General features: G+C 56.7%; 1 protein-coding gene across 1 annotated transcript in view; it reads right to left on the reverse strand.

Annotated features, from left to right (window-relative positions):
- The window catches only part of SHROOM4 (shroom family member 4), a 133,424-nt gene that overhangs the window by 23,620 nt on the left and 90,576 nt on the right, over positions 1-19,228 (reverse strand). The window contains exon 3 of the mRNA XM_051969185.1: positions 946-1,083. Within this exon, the coding sequence (XP_051825145.1) occupies positions 946-1,083 (138 nt within the window). The remainder of the gene's footprint in view (positions 1-945; positions 1,084-19,228) is intronic.

The following is a 19,228-nucleotide window of genomic DNA, read 5'->3' on the forward strand; positions in this document are numbered from 1 at the left end:
GCTAGTACCAGCCTTCCATCTTTGCCCTTGGGCAGCAGGCCCAGGAACCCAGAGTTGGGTAGCAGGGGCACTTGGCTCCTCTTATGCCGGGCAATACATAGGTGGCCAGGCTGTCAGGGAAAGAGCACCACACTCTGGTCCCTAGCTCTGGGTTCAAGCTCCTAGTGTAACTTCCTAAGTGTCTCTCCAATAGCTGCCAGTCATGTGACTCTGGGTAAACCCCTTAAAGTGGGTCCCTCAGCTCTCCCCCATACTGTGACTCAGGAAGACAGAGATGGAGGAGCTGCCCCTTCTGTGCCCCAGGGTACCCCGTTGGGATTGGATCCCAAAGGAAGTCCCGGGAAGCCCAGCTCAGGCTCCAGGGCCCCCGGGTACCACCCAGGGCCCATCTCCTACTCCTAGCCAAGGGCCCTTTCTGCCCTTGGCCCTCGAGGTGCCCGCCCCAGTGAAGAGTGCTGTCAGCCAGCCGATCCTCCAGAAGGCAAAGCCCCGGATCCCTCTTGGCCCTGGTGCCTGGAGGGCCAAAGACTTCCCAACGATGGCCTTGATGCTGTATGTTCCCAAGGAACAGGGAGATTGGAGAGGGACCTTGGACACTACTGAGTCCAGCACCCTAATAACGGGGCAGTAACCAAGGCCCAGGGAAACTGACTGAGTAGGTTCTTCACAGTCATATGGTTCAGAAGGAGCAGAACCGGAATTTCAATCCGGGTCCTCTGACCCGGAAAGCACTGGCCATTAATGCCTCCATTTCCCTAACTGCCTCTTTTGACAGATGAAGAAGCCAAGGCCGGGAGGAGCCTCTCAACTCAGCCAGTGAGTTGAGGCCATTCTCTGGCCTGGCTGGGAATCCAAGGGCCAATCCTGTGCTATGGCCGCCGGGTACCGGCGGGCCCGGGCTCTGCTGGGGGCGCTGCCATGTGGGAGGGCCAAGCCAGCACTCACCTGGAGTCGCAGCCTGAGTGCCAGGATAAGCTGAAGGGGTCTTCAGAGAAGTTCATGGGGGTGGTGGCCGTCTCGGGGCGCCCCTCCAGCAGTTTGGCCATGTGCCATGAATGCGGCCTGGCCAGGGAGGTGGTTCTCCTGCCAACAAGAATAGGGAGGAAGTTAGCCCGGGAGTCAGGGCTGAAATCACTTCCCAGGCAGTTTCCGGCCCACCCCGGCTCCCTCCCCCGCATGCCTGAGGATGCCTTGAGAGGAGAGGGCAGCCCGGGAGGATGGCCCAGCTGGCCTTCGCCTAGGCCTTCAGGTGGGCCCTGGACAAGCCCGTCTGGCTGGGCTCCCAAGAGGAAGTGAGCACGGGAATTGTGGGATGCCAAAGGCTGCTCCTTCAGGGAAGGCTCGAGGAAGCCCGCACAGAGGCCCCTCCCAGCCTGCCCCGGGACCCTCGGCTGCCTCCAACGCCTGAAGTCCTGGCAAGTCCCCCAGAGGCCATATCTCCTCAAAGCATTGCCAAACGCCCAAATGGCAAGAAGGGGAAGGGGGCATCCCGGCTGCCATCTGGTCCAACCAAAAGCCACGGTGAGGGGCACCCAGCGTCTACCTGTGGGCCCCCAGGGACCACCCCCTACCAAGGGTTTGGCTCTGTCCGTGAAGATGCTGGTTACAACCCGCCATCCAGATCCACTGCCTGAGGCTCTCCTCCCAGCCACAGCTGACCCCTCCCCCATACAGACCCAGGGAGACTTTTTTCAGCCCGTCCCGTGTCCCAAGGGGAGCCTGCACCAAACACGGCCGGCTCCTTCAAATGAGGCCGTGGCGCTCCTCTCAGCTGCCACGGATCCACTCTGGCTCGGCCGTCCTCCCTCAAGCACCCCAGAACTGCACAGTCTAGCACATGCACATGAGGCAATGTGAACACGTTCACATGCACCCTGCCCCATCTCCATATTGTTTCCCAGAGCTCCCCCTCCACCCTTCAGGCAACGCTCTCCCGCTCCACCAGACCCAGTGAAGGACTGCATCCGTGCTCCCTTAGGAAACAGTGGGCTGCCAGGGAGCTCACCCTTTTCCCAGGTTCCTCTGCATGGACCTGCCAATGGCTGATCCATTGGTACTGGATCAGGGCCTTTGCCAAGCAGTGGGACTAGAAAAAACCATGGAGGGATTTGAGGACCATGGACGGTGGCAGATGACCTTTGCCAGCCAATGGGAACCACAGATGGAACGAGAAGGAATCTCAGAGAACGAGTCCAGCTCCTCATTTTACAAAGGCCTCATTTAGAACCCAGGGAGAAGGGAATTGTCCAAGGTCATGCGGGCAGTACAGCAGAGCCAGAGCTAGAATCCGGGTCCTCCATGAAAGTCTGTGACCGAGGCATGTTCTGAGAAAGGGCAAACCCCAGCTGGTGGAGAGGTACCCTTTGATCTGAAGGGGAGGGAAGAAAAGGGAGGGCCCTGGCAGGAGGGAATGGGGTGATTCTGGCTCAACAGCAAGACCCAGAGTCCCAGGGCCGGGTTTGAGGCCTGCTTCCGTGCCCTGCTCATTGGCTGCTGGGCAAGTGGGCTGGGGAACACAAGATGTAGCCACTAGACGAGTGTTTGGATGGGTCATCAAGTCAAGGAGGGATGTCTGGGCTAACCGGGAATGATGGGAAGAAGTAGCCAAGGGGCCGACTGAGGCCGTTCATCGCAACTACCTTCCCAAAGCTGCCCCCACAGATGTGGGCTATCTGTGGAGGAAGGGGGCTCCCAGCTCCCCGAAGGGCCTGATCCTTGGGAAGGCTTGGCTGCACTGAATGGAAACGAGGGGCCAGGGACTCATTTCCTGCAAGGGACTAAAGACTTTGAACGCAGAACTCGATCGAGCCACGAGCCCAACTTCATGGGGAGCTGCCCCTTCCCCTGGCCCAGGTGCCAGACTATGGGATGAAGCAGGCCCACACTGAGACGAGGCGAGCTTGGACTCTGTTTGCCTTAACTGCACCTTCTGGGCACAGATGAGAGTGTGGGTGGGCACCGAGGCGGGGGGCGGGAAAAGGTATCGGGGGAACATCTGGGACTTTTAAACACATGGGGGCTTCAAGCACCACGGACAGTGGCAGATGGCCTTTGTCAGCCAGTGGGACCAAAAAAAAAAGACGCGGGTAGATCTGAGGACCACAGACACACACACGCGCACATACACCATGCTCACTCCTGTCTCCCTGCATTTGCTCTGTCTGCCTGTTCCAGTGCAGCCTAAGATCACAGGAACAGGGTGGAGATACTGAGGCCCCCAGAAGTGGCATTTGCCCAAGGTCACGCAGCCTGTGAGCGGCCGAGCTGGGACTTGAGAAGCCGGAGCCTCTCAGCCCAACCCAATGCTGTCTCCCCTGCCTACCCCACTGCCTGAAGTTACCACCCCAGCCCGGGAGGAACCAATTGTTCCCTGGGTCCGGTACCCAGGCCCTGCCCAGTGTGGGTGCTGGTTGGCCACGCCCATAGCCCACTGAGAGGCTGCTGCCAATAGGTGAGGCCCCTCAACCTCCCGGCTGCTTGGGGAGCTGGGGCCTTGCTGGGGGGGACCTCCATGTGGTGTTGGCTTAATTGTAGGAGCACCAAGCCCCTGAGGACTGTTCAAGGGGATTCTCGACAAGGAGACCCAGCCCCAGCCTCCACCTAAAGCTTCCAAGGTGGGACCTTTGTCCCTGAGTCAGCCTGGTGGCCCAGGCCGCTTTCACCCGGCCCCCTACGGTAGCCTTTCCCTTCTGGGAGCCTCCTGCCACTCCGGCTCTGCCCTCAGGAGCCAGCCATGACAAGGCTCAGCCCTGTTCCTGTCCATTGTGTCTCCAAAGTCTTTTCTCTACATGACCCAACTCCAGCACCTTCAGTCAATCACAGGGGACAATCTCCAGGCCCGAGTCCCCGGGCCGGCTGGTGGCCCCCAGGGGGTTCTGCCCAAGGAGGAGGGCAGAGATGGGGACCCGGCCCCTTTGGTTCTCCCTGCAAAGCCTAAGTTGGCATCGGCTTTTGGGGGTGGCACATTGTATCAGAGGGCCCCCGGATCTTTTGTAATAGCTTCCTTTACTCTCATGATCCATAACCCTGCTTGTCCTCGCACAGGCCCAGGGGGCCCGCAGACACGTCAGGAAAGGCTGTCAGCAAAGGCCGGCCTGGCTTCCCCAGGCCCATGGGGGACTCAGAGGCCATCCTTTAGGTGCCGCTGTGGCACCTGGGAGCATGAAGTCCTGGGCGGCTAAGGCAGAGACTCTGGGCCTCCCGGCCAGTATCCCTTCCCCTCTGGGTGTCATTTTTCTCTTCCCTGAATCCTAGGCTTCTTAGGAGGGAGAAGGATAGGATGGCCTCAGAACCTGCCATTTTACTGGGACAGGGTACTCCCAGGGAGGAAACTGCCTGCACCAGTGCCAGCTGGCACCTTCCCTGTAAGGCCAAGTGGTGGGTGCCCAGGACAGAGATTCAGGGGAAGTGATTTACCCAGGCCCCAACGGTAAGGGTGAGGCCGAGATGGGACCGGACTTGGGGGCTGGTGTTGAGGTATCTCTGGGCCACACCATTGCTGCCTCGCTGTGATTCTACAATCAGGGGAAACTAAGACACGAAGCCTCCATCTAATTTGGGGATGCTTTTGCCAAAAATCCATGTGCAGGTTCAGCTCAGGGTCACAGGGGCCCAGCCGGCCCACAAGCCTGGGAACTCGGGAGCCAAGAGAAGACCAGCCCTGCCCTCCACACCTTGCCAGCCTCTCGCCACCTCGCATGGTAACGCCGGCAGATGCCTCGCTCCCTGTTCCTCCCAGACCTCCTGCTGCACCCGCCCCCCCACCCCACACCCCAGGGAAGAGGAACAAGACTCATACACCTACCACAGAAGTCACCTGGGATGGAGGACTACCCCGGGGGAGCCTGACGTCCAATCCACTGCCCCTCACTCAGTGGGGGCCATCGAGGGCACCACTGGCAGGCTTAGGCAGAGCCTTCAAGCCCCAATCCAGGATGCTCAGCTGCACCTTGGCCATCCCGGTTCCCAAAACAGAGAGGGGGGAGCTGGCGGGCTGGAGGGCAGCTGCCGGGGGCATCCGGGGCCCCGTATCCTCCTGGAAGCCGCATGGGACTGCTGGGGCCACCCTTCGGCGGTGGCTGGCAGAAAGAAGGATGGAGGCACAGGCGGGCAGCATAAACAGCCCCCCCGGGCCCTCCGGCCCTGCCCCGTCCCGGCAGCCAATGAGCGGGCTGGGCTCCCGGCCATGGCGAGGACTCAGGAAAGGAGCAAGGAAGTGATGTTTGGGAAAGATAAAGCGGGTGTCCAAAAGGAATTTTTAAAAATACACGTCCAAGTGGGAGAGGCGAACGCCCGGGACCCAGACGCGCTTCAAAGAATTCCACGGCTTCCTGGTCCGGGGGACCCCGCCCATCCAGCTCCCTGACGGGCTCCCGGCCGGCCCGCCAAGGCGGGGGCACGCGCAGACTCCGTCCAGAGAAGGGGGGAGGTGTCCCCACTAGGAGCAGCTCTTATTGCGCAGAGAGGGAAACTGAGACCCAGGGAGGGGGCAACACTTGCTAAAGGGTGAAGGGAGGAAGTGGCGGAGCTCCCAGGCTTCCCCCATAGCTGCCCGTCTGTGGGTGGTGATGCTCAGGGAGCTGAGGACCACTCCCTGGAGTGGCTGGGGAAAACAAGTGCAACTGCCCGAGGCCCCTCCTGCTCTGGGAACTGGGGGGGCCTCAGAGGGACCCCATTCTAATCTGGGCTCTTCCATGTGGGCTCAGAGAAGCCCTTTCTCCGGGTCTGCAGGTTCTTCCTCTAGGGGGTCGGACCATGGGTCCCAGAGCCCACTTCCGGCCCCGCCGGTCCCCACTGACCTGGGAGTGGGACCCCAGAACTCCAGAGCTTCATTCCTACCGGGCCATCCCCCAGCACTGATTCCCAATCCTCTGATACCTCAAAAAGCAAAGGTTGCACTTCCCTTGGTGCCCAGGGGCCTGGGCTTTCCCACTCTGCTCCCCGGCTCTAGTGGCTGGTCCTGGATCCGCCACCCCCGGGGCACCTGGTGGTCCTGCCCAATCTGCACCGGGAGCTCTTTCCGTCCCCACAGGGAGCCCGGCTTGGCCGAGAAGCTGCTCCTCCCTCAGACTCCCAGGCCCTTTGCTTTCCTTACTGTGAGGGGTTGTTGGGAAGCCCAGGGGAGGCAGAGGAAAGCATCAGGTCCCTCGGGGCCGGGCCCTTTCATTGGATTGGGGTCTCTTGGGCCGAGTCCCCGGGCTGGGCTCCTGAAGACACATGCTGACCAGATGGTGCCCTCTGGGAACCGGTGTTCTCCCAGGGTGGACAGGGGCAGAGGGGAGGGAAAAACAAATACAGCATCATCCAGGAGGAAGAACAGGCTAAGAATTGGGGGGAGCTGGAACCCAGAGTGCGTGAGGGGACTGCTGTTCAGTCAGCTTACAAAGACAGACGAGAGAGCCAGACAGGGCAAGGGGTTAATGCCATGCTGAAGAGAGGTAAGAGGGAGCCACTGAGTCTTCTTGAGCAGAAGACTCATATGGTTGGATTTTGAGGTGTTTTAGGAAGCCTGATTTAATAGCCATGTCAAAAGTGAACCAGAGAAGGGAGAAATGGGAAGCAGGAAAATCCCCGCTTGGGAGCCTGGTGGGAGCATCCCAGAAAGGTGAGGAGGGTCTGACTACACCAGGGAAAGGAGACGGCAGCACTGACGAGACTTGGCGACTGAAGAGCACCTGGGGGGGGGGTGCGGGAGAGGGCGGCGCTCACAGCCGAGCCCAAGTGACTGGCACAAGGGCACCCCTGACAGAAACGGGGTGGCTGGGAAGAGATGAGATCTGGCCATGAAGCTGTCCTGTGTGGAACATCTGGGTGGAAGTATCAGGCCTCCACTTTCACAAGGGCTGGCTATTTTGATCTAGGAGCCATCGTCTCCATCGTGGGAATACCCACTGGACTGGTGGGAGCCAAGAAGATCAAGTGAAAGGGAGGAGAGCAAAAAGGATAGTAGAGGCTTTGCTTCCAGGGGCCTGGCCAACCCCTGCTCTTCGTTGGGTACTGCCGAACCCTCGGGGATCAGCCGGTGGGGCGGACGGGAACAGACCAGCTCTGTCTCCCCAGTGCCAGCTACCCGGTGAGGAAAGGAGGTGGTATACAGCCCGCTGGTTCACTGCTCCCTAGTGCCGGGCCTCAAAGGGCCCACCTTTGCTGCTGGCATCCCTTCAGCACCCCACTTTCTGCTCCATCAGGGCTCTGGTGCTTTGAACTTCACAAGAAACCCAGGAGTGTGGATGTGCATGTGTCCCCACTCTAGACCAGAAAACCAAGGTTCTGAAAAATGAACTCCCTGGCTCATGTAATTGGAGGAAGTGAGCTGAAGCAGCATGGGAAGGCAGGTCTCCTAACTGCAAGGCTGCCCCCTGCTACTCTGCCACCCCACCACTCCCCCTGGCGAGCGGTTTGGCCCCTAGCACTGCCGTGCTGCTTCTTGCCGGGGCCCCACAGCTGCCCGGCCCTGCTGTATACAGCCATTCCCAGCTTCCTCTTGCTGCCTCCTAGGTCAGCTCTCCTAAGTGCTTAATAAGTGACTGGTGGCTTGATGGTTAGCTCCTTGGTGATTTCCTCTGCTCCTATGGCCCCGGCACTCCCCTCTGTGTGGATGAGCCATAGCTCTTCACTTGGGCCTCCTCCCAGCTAGGCCCAGGGCCCCATAGCCACCCTGTTGGCCCCTTGGGACACAGGCTCCCAGAGGGTGAGGATGTTTTAGCTTTGGCTTTTGAGTCCTCGGTACTTGGCACAAGGTACATGCCTAGCAAATGCTTGCTGACCGATGGACCGAACTCACGTCCAAAACTCATCACCTTCTCCCTAAAGATTGGGTTTGTTAATGGCGGCCCCTCATTGGGCCCCAAGTCCTCCAGACACAAAATCCTCTGCCTCCTCAGTCTCCTTTGCACCCCTACCAGCCAGTCACCAAATGTCCGGCAGTCGCCCTTCCCGATCTCCCCGGTCGTCGGCCCCGCTCCCAACCCTCATCCCTCCTCATGCGGACTGCGGCACCCGGCCCCTCCTCGCCTCCCTGCAGCCAGGATGTCCTGCCCCTGCCCCAGCCAGCCCGCAAACTCTGCCAGACTAATCTGCCTAATGCACAGTCCTCATCATGGCATTCACCCGTTCACAATCAGCACCCTCCCTCTGGCCAAAGAAAGGCTGCAGTCCTCAGCTTCCCCCATCCCTCTGAGGTCCACTGCAAGCTGGCTCTGATCACCCTTTGCAGCTTCACCTCCCCCACCTCCCCACCACGGGCACCCCCACAGACAGCTCCCTCTTTTCCAAAACAAGACCCGGGCGTCCCTGTGCCCAAATGGGGGCTGCAATCCTGCCTGGCTCCCTGTGGCACCACTACGTCCCCCAAGACAGCCCCATTCTCTTAAGCCCCGGTCATCGAAGCCACTGGTTTGGGTCTCTCGCCTCCTTCCTGATGGACTTGATGGCCTAGGAAAGGAGGAAGACCTCAGCCAGGCCCAACTCTAGCAGGCTTTCTGCCTCTGGACTGGGGGCACTGCTTTAGATCTATGGGGCAGAGAGAGGAGGAAGTTGAAGACTGAAGTCTGGCCATGTTGTGCTCCAGGGAGGTGATGAGAGTAAATCGAGGCCACCCCAGGTAAGGCCAGGTCTCAGCGTAGGCACAAGGAGCATGGGCAGGCTGTCGAGCAGAGGCATTGTTGGGCCACACTATCCCCTCAACCCTGGCTTGAGATTCAGATAACTCAGGACCGGTGAGAAGGTAGGTCTGGGTCAGGGTCAGTCTGCAAACCTCTCTCAGTTCAGCAGAACTGAGAGTCAAGAAGAAAGGGGAGGGGCCCTGAAGAAAAGGGAGAAGTGACAGCAGGGAGAACTGAGGGAGGAAAAGGGAGAAGTGAGAAAAGGGCCAAGAAGAAAAGGAAGAAATGAGGAAAAGGGCAAGAAGGAAAGGGAGAGCTGAGGAAAAGGGCAAAAAGAAAAGGGAGAATGAGGAAAAGGGCAAGAAGGAAAGGGAGAGCTGAGGAAAAGGGCAAAAAGAAAAGGGAGAATGAGGAAAAGGGCAAGAAGGAAAGGGAGAACAAGGAAAAGAGTAAGAAGAAAAGGGAGAACTGGGGAAAGGGGGATGTGATGAAGCACTTTTGGCCATTCTCATCTGACAACCAGATGGGAATCTAAGCATGAAGACAATATGCTTTGCTGGTTTTAAAGTAGGAGGAGGAGCTTTAAGTCTACTCCCTGACTCATTTTACAATTGAGGAAACTGAAGGTCAGAAAGGTGAAGGGGTTTAGTCAAGGTGACCAAGGTAGAAAATGGTCTGGGGATGGTGAAAGTTCAATGACAGGGGATTGGCAGAAGTGGAAAACAAAGAGGGAGGTGGAAGGGATGATCCCAGAGGGCCTTGCAAAGGCAAGCCATTCTCCAGGAGGCAACCTCCACCACCAACTTTCGGGAATGATCTGATCTAAACCCACTTTTATAGATGAGGAAACAAAGGCTGCCTTGTGCAAGTCTGAGCAGCTAAGAGCTGATGATGATGATGATGATGACAATAGCCTTTACACAGTGATTACTATGTGCCAGGCACTGTGAAAAGGGCTTGGCAATTACCTTTGAACACCACATTTGAACATTTGGGAGGCAGGTGCTATTACTAGCCCTATTTTACAGCTGAGGAAACTGAGGCAGTCAATAAAGTGAAGTGACTTCCTGAAGGTCACAGAGCCAAAAAGTGAGGCCACATTTGAATTCAGGCCTCCCCGACTCTAGGACCAGCTGCCACTGTCTCGGGGCTTGGCATCCCATAGCCTTTCTGCATCCCTGAGACCCAAGAGCATGGAGGTGCTCCTTGAGGCAACCGTGGTTCCTGTTGCTCAATAAAAAGTGGGATGGAGGCAAGGAGGCTGGAAGTCGATGGGGGCCCTTTCCTCCTCTGAAAGTGTTTGGATAAGCAGCAGCACAAAGGCCCGGCCTCGATTAGCTGTGTTTACTTTTGCCGTTCCTCCTGCCTCCCCCCAAAGAGCACATTCCGTGGAAGCCACATGAAGGGCCGGCGGGGCAGCCCGGTGCGCCAGGAAGAGGGGCCGGGAGGGCGGCCGCTGGGCGGAACAATGCTCTGCTTGTTTATCTGCGAGAAGAGGGGAAAAAACCAGTCGCCCCTCTTGGGAGGAAGGAGGCAGTCCAGCCTCGAAGGTCTCACCCTGGGGGCTGGGGCCGCCGCATCACAACATGAGCAGGGCTCGACTGGCCCAGGTGAGGCGCTGTTGCTCCCAGCTTTGGGAACCGGGAGGGAGGTGGGCCAGGAGGCCGGCAGCCCGTGTCAGAGGCCCCGTGGGATCCTTGGCAAATTGTTCCCCCCCTCAGTTTTTAGACCACATGAACCCCACTTTTGTCTTCTAGCTTCGGACCAGGGCTTAGAACTGGGCAAGAACCCCCTTCTCTGAAGCCGACTATGTGCTACTGACAGTGGCGGAGAGCCTGACTCTGACGGGTGCACGGACTGGCAGGGGTGTGTGACTTTGTGTGGAAATGCTGACAGCTGGGGTGGCTCCCTCGCAGGAAGGGCCCCCGTCTTCCACCCCAAGGCCTGCTCGCTATCCATTAACGCATGCTACTGGCACCGGGACCCAGCTCCTCTGACCCAGAAAGATAGGCAGAGAGAAACATGAGAGAGACACACAGAGAGAGACAGAGAGTGGAGCAAGAGAGACAGAGAGAGACAGAGAGATGTGTCATCTAGGCAGAGATACTTAAGAGAAGACCAAACGAGCACTAAAGCTCTGGTCCCCTGTGGGCAGAGGTCCAGGGTTCTGACACAGGCTCAGTCCCTGGGCACTGTGGGCCAGGAGTCCTGAAGGAAGGGAGTTAGCCTTCAAATGAGGCTCTTGGCCTTATTTTCCTTGTTTGTGAGAATTTTGGGGGAGCCGACCTCAAAGGGCCCCTTCGCTGCTTCAAACTGAGCTTCTGAGGGCCTCCCTCTCACTGCCTCCCGCACCATGATCTGCTGGTGACCGAGACCTAGAAAGCTTGCCGAGGCCACTTGGGGTCCATTGAGATCTCCTGCTTTCTTCCTCCCCTGCCCTGGGAATGCTGCGGGGCACCTGCACCGCCAGAGCCCACTGCGCCCTCCCAGGAAATGGACATCTCAGCTATTCACATGCACCGGGCTGGAGGCAAAGGAGGCGCTTCCAGTGCTGACTGGCTGACTGTGTGACTCTGGACAAGTAACACGCCTTCTCGGTCTGGTCAAGGGGCAATTCTCTGTCACTCGCCTCTCCACTCTGGGAGCAGGGTCACATCCCATCTGGGAAATCCCATCAAGCATTTCCAAAGGAAGAAATTGAGGCTGTGAGATTAAGCAAGACACCTGATGTCCCCCAGCTGAGCATCCAGTCACGCCGGGCCCGGCACCGCTGGCGGGGGCTCGGGCCTCAAGGGGTGGCGAAGGGGCAGGACCCTGGGGGACAAAGCTCTGTAGCCGGCCCCCGCCTGAGAGGAGCTTCTGTCCTCCAGAAGACCGAGCCGTGAGGAGGCCCGCCATCTTGGCAGCCCGACACCGCTCCTTGGCCAAGGCCCCACCGGCGGGACTAGCTCCACTTTCCCGTCCCCTGTTGGTCCAAAAATTGGGACGCCTGTAACGCTGAGTAGCTGATTTGGAGAGGATTCCAAAGAGCTCTGCCCCCCAGATGCTTTTGGCTTCTGGGAAGAGACACCCAGGAGATAACCCCAAAGGGTTATCTTGGCCCAAGTTCTTCCCATTGGCATATTTCTCACAAGACTGGGCCTGGGGCTGGGGCCTGGCAGGCGGGGAACAGGGGTGGGGCTGGAACCCAGCTAAGCACACCTGAGTTTGTTAACATGATGGAATACTCCAGAGTGTTGACAAATGGGCCCCAAGGGGGGCCATGTGCACACGTGCCAAGACATATGGGAACTAACCCACAGCAGAAAGAGAGACCACGAGACCTGAGCCTGGTGCTTATAGCCATGCTGATGCCACGCCGGTGCCATGCCGGTGCCACTTTGTCCCATGGACCAGACCATGGTGGGCCACGAGAGGTGCCCAGAGAGAAAGCGATCGCCCAAGGATACCCAGCCAGCCTGAGCTGCCAGGATCTCTGGGTTGAATCTGGCTTCCAGTTAAAGAGTTCCTTCTGTCTGGAGACCAAGGTGAAGACACTGAGGTTCTCCAGAGATGCCAGAGCCGAGGGGGCTTTGTCTCCCTTCCCAAGTGCCACTCAGGGGCCTTGTCCTACAGGAAGCCTTCCTTGATCCTTCATTACATTTCACCTGATTTCTGACCTAGCCCCAATCAAGCTAGTCTCCCCACAGATGCTAAAGTGACAGTCCTAAAATTCTGCTCTGCTCAAGAGACCTAGATGGCTCTCTATGGCCTGTAGGACCAAACAGGAGGATCTCTGGGGTTTGGCACTTGAGACCCTTTCTGATCTGGCTCCTGTCCACCTTCCTACACTCATTTCCCATCACTCCCTTCCACACCCTCTGTTCATTCCAAAGTGACCCATCAGCCGTCCCTCACAGCTCATCTCCCACCTCCCAGCCTCCAGTGTCTTTGTGCAGACAATGCCCATGCCTGGTATACCTGCCCCCTTCTCTTGGGACCCCCCAAAGCTCCGCTCAGGTGCCCTCAAGCACAGGAGGCCTCCCAACTCCCAAATGTTCACTTGGCACAGATTTTGCCTCTTTTATGTATTTTATGTATTTCCATGCCCATTATTGCTCGACCAGTTTGGCCTTTGTCACTGTCTCCATGGGCCTGATGCTTAGTAGGTGCTTAAAAGGAGGTACCAAGCTAGGCTACAGGTCATTGGGAGGGATTCTGAAGTAGGATCCTCCCAAACAGCTGCCCCTGGAAGGGAGCTAGGCCTGTGCCCAGAACCCAAAGTGGGAGTTGCTCAGAAGGCATTTATGCTCTTGCTCTGGTTCCTATCTGGAGAATTATCATTTGGGAGAATTATGGCATGTGGGGAAGGAGATTTCTCTGGAACATAGAAGCCTGGGGCTCTCTCTTCCACAGGTTTCCTCTATTTCTTTTACCCACTGCCTCCTTCACAGAGGGCCACGCAATTACTGGTACCCAGGACAGTGGGGTCCTGTCTGGGATACAGGTGCAGGCCCCCAAACCTCCCACTTTCCCTCCAGCTCCGACACCCATTGCTCAATGATTCTTTTCAGGACTGGCGTGGGTCCGGAGTGAAATCAGGAGCAAGAGGCAGCCATTCACTAGTGTGGATCACACTTCAAGGTATACATCGAAATCACTTTCCATAGCACATTATCTGTGAAATTTTGGCTACGGCACTTCCCCTTCCAGGCCCAGCCTCTGGCCTCTGAGCCACCTTTCCAGCTCCCACACTCAGTTCCAAGGCGCTTCCCCATTGGGAACCTGCTCTCTCTCTCTCTCTCTCCTCATGGGCCCTTTACACTGGTACAACTTACTGAGACCCCTCCCCACAAAGGCAAATAATTCTGAAGGCTCCCAGTTTCAGTTCTAAGAGTCTTCCCTCTCCATTCAACAGCAGGTGATGATACCTGTGGCCTGGGAGGCAGGAGGCCAGGACTCGTGTGCCCGCTCTCCTCCCAGCACCTATAAAAATCTGCCCTGGTCATGAGCCGGCTGTGAAATGGGGAACCATGGTTCTCATGCAGACGGGTCAGGGGTCAGAGCCCCAGGAAGTCATTCACCTCAGCTCCCGAGCTGTACCCAGAGACCAGGTCTCACACTCCAGGCTTGCCAACATTTGGGTCTCGGATCATCCCTCATCTGAAGGGCTCTCCTTGGCTCTGGGGGTGCCAGTTTAGGAAGGCCACTGTCAATAGGGAGAGGCTTTAGGAGGGCAACCAGCACAGTGGAGGGTCTTGAGCTGGAGCCATTGAGTGGAGGACCTGGCATATTTAGCCTGGAGAAGAGAAAGCTCAGCAAAGCCAGGAGGGCTGCCCAAGGGCCGTCACCCGGGAGAAGGACGAGCCTCCTCTGGCAGAGACCGGAACAAGGATAAAAGGGGGATGTTCCAGAGAAGCCGAGTTAGGTTTGGGATCGGGAGAAAGTTGCTAGTTTCTGGAGCTGTTCCAAGCCAGGATGGGCCACCTTGGGGCCCCAGGGAGAAGAGGGCCCCTTCTGGGACAGCTGGCACTGCATGGTCACTGAGAGCCCTTCAAATCCACAAAGACTGGCTTTGGCCAAGCCCTTTCTTTCATGTCAACCTGCAGAGCCTGGAAAAGTGTGCCTGAGAGCCCAGGTTGGGGAGGGGGAGATAGCAAAGAAGGCCAACATGGGGCAGGGGATCCCTTATTGAGGCCAATGGAGGGCCGTGCAGTGGAGGATCTCTGGCACTCAGCATTGCTGAGAGCCTGCTGGGGTGAGCTTTTGGTAGAGACAAGGACGGGGCAAAGCCCCTGGGCTCCAAAGACAGGGAACAAATGAAGGGCTGAATGGAGAAGGTGAGACTGAGAGGGAGCATGCTCACTGTCTTCAGGGAGCCAAAAAAACCATTGGCTGCACCTTAGCTGGCCAGGGACCAGCAGTTCCAGTAGCTACAGAGGCCTGTGGGCCTGAAAGATCCCCTTCTAACTCATGGAGTTGAGGGATTGTGGGATGGGGAAGAGAGCAGCTTTGGAATGAGGGGAGCTGTGAGCCTCCTTGAATCTCACAATCCTCCTCTGTCAAATCAGCAGGTTCAACTCTGGGGTATCTCTGTTCCCTTTGCCAAGCCTAAAGCCAAGAATAACAACAAAAAGACCAAAGGGCGACATGTGTGTGTGTTACACATGTGCATGTGTATATACATGTGTGTGTAAATATGCACGTGTGTCTATTGTGTGTGAGTGGGTATTGTGTGTATGTGTGTGAACTATATTGTGTGTACGTGTGTGTGCGTGTGTGTGTGTGTGTGGAAAAGGGGTTCAGGAAAGACCTGAAGACAGCCTGGGGATCTCGGCAGGCCCCACAGGGCCTTCTCCCTGGATAAGCCAGTCCCTGAGGCGAGCGCAGGATGCCTTCTCCTTGGCAAGGGTGGAGACTGCTCAATGCTGGCTGGCATGCAGCGGCTGCCTCCCTCCCCCCCTCCCTCCTCTCTCCTCTGTTTCCAGATTGCTGGTGTGCAGAGGCCTCTAATTGATTACCAAATGTTCTACAAAGGCCCCTGGGGACCTCCCGCCTCAGAGATCTTGATACCCACACAGGTCTGCTGCTTCATCAAGCTACTTTCCTTTTCTTTTCCACAGCCTTGTAACCGGACCTCAGATTCCGATACCATTTTCCAACAGGCAATCTATCCACAGCAGATGAAGTGGCGGCCTTCGAGGAAGGCCAAGGGCCTCCCTCCTGCCCTGCCTCCATCCCCACTGCCGGCCCCTCTTGAGTTCCACTCACAATCTCTCTTGGATGGAGGGCACATCAATGGGGCGATTATTTCAGGAAAACGAAATCTCATTTAAATTAAATTGGAAAAAGTTGTCAAAATCTTGGGGCCAGGGGTCACGGCAGCCGGAGCATAATTGATGAGGGCTTGTGGCCACTGAAAAGTGGGCTACAGTAGGTGTGGCCAGCTTGGAGGCGATGGGTTTGAATCCCGGCTCTACCACGCGGCATCTGGGGCACTTTGGCCAATTGCTTTGCTCCTCTGGGCCTCAGTTTCCTGCTCTGTAAAATAGGACTGGACTCAGTAATCTCTTAGGCCCTTCTAGCTCTGGATGCCTACTGCTCCTACTTAACACAAATGCTGAGTGCCAAAGGACGAAAAGAAACAGCTTGACATCAGCGGACATGGTGCCGACCCTCGAGAATCTGGGAACAGAGGATCCTCCTTCCTAACATTCCCCAGACAACCCTCCCCCCCCAGAGATCAGTTTCCCAGAAATGACGTCTCCTTTGCCGTTCCCCCAATATTCCCACCGTTTCTCCCCCAGCAACTAGTCCCTCCCTGTTACAGAGAAAGGCATCCAGTACCGAATTTTCCCTCATTAGCTCTTCCAACTTTTGAAGGATGAAATTATCATTAAGCAAAGACAAGAAGCCATTAGCCGTTCTGCTCCTGGCAGAGGGGGAGGGGAGCTCCAGCAGATGTCTGGATAATTGAAGTCTCGCATCTTCATTATTGCTCCGTCCCCTCCTCCCTACTAATTGGCTTGGGGCCCCCACCCCACACAGTCTGCGTGCTGCTCCCTCTGGCGCCCTGGGATTTTGTCCCCAAAAGATCAGTCTGGGGACCCCAGGCCAGATTCTCTCCCCCCCACTCTCAGTTCCTCCCTCACTGATCAGCCGAGGACCTCTGATCCATACTCTTAGAGGACAAACAGAGAAATGGCTCTAGCGACTAAGGAGCCATCCCACGGCGGAGGAATCGGCCCGAATCTCGGCCACAAGGGCAGAACGAGGGCGGGGGGCTGATGAGGGGCAGATTGGGGCTAGAGAATGGAAGGCTGCAGACCGCAAGCCTCAAAAGTGCTAGAGGTTCAAGCTGTCCCTAAGGGTGATGGGCTGCCCTTGGAAGGTGGTGGGACCCCCTGCTGCAGGGGACTCTGGGGGCTGAGAATCTCAAAAAGACCCTTCCTACTAGAATGTTTTGGCTTCTAACAAGTGAAACTGGTCAGCCAGAAATAAGAGAACTTGTGGCTTTTGCTCAGGTTGTGTCCTTGTTGACCTCTCTGTGTCCTTTGACACCGTGGATCACTAGTCCCTCGATGTGCAGATTACCATTTGTCCTGGTTCTCCTCCTCCTTCTCTGACCACTCCTTGCCTGTCTATCCTAGAGATCACACCTGCTAAGCATGGAAGTCCCCCAAACTCTTTCTGTAGGGGGGGACGGCTGTGCTGAGCTGCGAAGGAAAGCAGGGATTGTAAGAGAGGGGGGTGAGAAGGGGGAGCACAGCGAGCACGGGGCCCAGCGACGAGTGGGTGTGGGGAGTGACAGGGAGGTCGGGTTTGGCCGGACCGCAGGCTGGGAGCGGGCTGCTGGGGGCCTTAAATTCCAAGATGGGACTGAATGTGATGGCAAACGCCTCAAGGTCATTCCCTCCGAGCATTTAGCAGTGAAGGATGCAGGGAAACAGGGTGATGGCTGTGGGGGGAAGGACGGCAGCAGAGGAGCTGTGATTCGAGTCTGTGGGTTGAGAGGAAAGGCCTGGCCACAAAGTAAAGCCCAAAGACACGTGAGAGAGAAAAACCTAGGGATGGGGAAGGGGAGCCCAAGCGGGGACCGCCTCACCTGAACGGACCGGCATTTGCAGAGTGGTGGAGGGATATCATCGGGAAGCTTCCCGAGAAGCCAGAGAGCCACAAGGAGCTCCAACTCAGCGAGACCCCGGGTGGACCATTCACCTCCCTGAGCCTCTTTTCTCTCTAATAGGACTTGGAAATCTAAGCTGTTATCACATCACTGCTCTCCCCTTGAGAAACATCCAGACACCAAGCTTTGTCTCAGTGTCCTCCCACCGACTCCTTTTGATCCAGATCTCAAAACAAGGAGTGGGTCTCGCCTCCAGCGGCGTGGAGGACCAAAAGCCAGTTTCCCCTCCTCTCATCCTGGGCATATGACCTGGGAAGCCTTTTTTTAAGGACAGAGCAGAAATCCCAGAGCCGCGTTCGTCCAGGAGGAGGGAGGTGAGGGGCACGTGGACCTCCGCCCTCCGTCCTCCACTCCGGGCAGCTCGCACGTCCTGGGCCCCACGGCTTAGAGAGGCCCCTGATTAACGTGAGAACATCCAGAGAAGCACAATCAGGCTGGTGAAAGGCCTCGACTCCGGGCAGCTCAAGTGGTAGTCGGGGACGTGGCTTTGCTACTAATGCGGGCGGGAGGAACCGCAAGCTCTCTGCCAAGGCAAGCTGTTTGCAGAATCAATCTTTCAGTAATGGAGGCCGGGCTGCTTTCAAATAGGGGAGGAGGCCCTCCGGCTCCATGCAGGATGATCAAATGTGGTTTTCCAGTGTTCTGATGTAAGAAAAACTCTGATTTACAATAATAGGTAAATAATGAGCATACTTAGACCCAGAAGTTAATGTTTAATTACGATAACTATGAATAATGAGTCGGAATCACTTTGTGTCCCCAAAGTAAAATTGGGCCGTAGCGGAGAGGGAGGGAGATGCGGCAGGACCCACCGTCAGCATCCATAATTACGCATTTGGGTTCAGAAAATGAATAAGTGTCTGGCAGCCCGGGGAACCGACAACAGGGAGGCTCCCGGCGAACGCACCGGAGGCCGATCCACGGCCGATCGGTGCCCACGTAGGCGCGCCCGAGAGGCTCGATTTTATCGGTATTTACGACATATTACTCCGAAGCTCCATAAACCAACGGGCCCAGGATGAATAGATCTCCCTTTGAAAAAAGGCTGCGACGAGCCTCTGCACACATCGTACACATTAAAGTTTTATGATGCATAGTAAATAAATTAATTTTTACTTAGCAGTGATTGTGTTCCATGGATGAAATAAACCCTCCGTAATCAAGCGTCAACTTCGGCCCCGATGCTTCCTATCGGGAACGCACGACGGGGGGGAATCTAAGCCCATTTGGAACGAGAGGCTAGATTAGAAACAAATGGGGTTTTGTCAGGCCCGCTTAATGGCCGCCTTATTAAACAGAGCACATTTCTCAGGAACCCAGGAAGGAATGGAAAAGGGGAATTACAGGACTTTACCTCAGGGGAGTTGGAAGCACAGCCAAGCCCAGGCCGGGGGAAACCGAGTCTTCGCCTAGGCCGCGGTGGCCCGACTCGGACATATCGTGGCATCTGTCCACTTTCTCTCAGGCAGATGGCTGGAAGCCTAAGCCCCTCTAACAATTACAAGATTTCAAAGTCAGAGAGTCCAACGGATTTATTTAAAAGTGGAGAAAACCACAAAGAAAATAACGAGGGAGCTGTCCAGCCTCAAGAACCAGGGAGCTCCCTGTCCCTGAAGGTGCTTAAGAAGAGGCCTGAGGATGTGCTGGAGATTCCCATTCTCTGAAGCCACTTGTGATGCTGAGAGTCTTCAATTCTTTTTTAAAATTTATTTCTGCTGAGGCAATTGCGGTTAAGTGACTTGCCCAGGGTCAGACAGCTAGGAAGTATTAAGTGTCTGAGGTCGGAGTTGAATTCAGGTCCTCCTGACTTCAGGATTGGTGCTCTAATCACTGCACCACCTAGCTGCCCCGAGTCTCCAATTCTTAAACCTTGTTTAAAAGCAGCTTCAAGACTGAGTAGAACCCAAACATCCAACGCCCTTCCTGGGCTCAGGGCTGCCACCCTCACTGTTGCTGCCAT

This window comes from Antechinus flavipes, chromosome X, assembly GCF_016432865.1.
Source record: "Antechinus flavipes isolate AdamAnt ecotype Samford, QLD, Australia chromosome X, AdamAnt_v2, whole genome shotgun sequence".
NCBI lineage: Eukaryota > Metazoa > Chordata > Mammalia > Dasyuromorphia > Dasyuridae > Antechinus > Antechinus flavipes.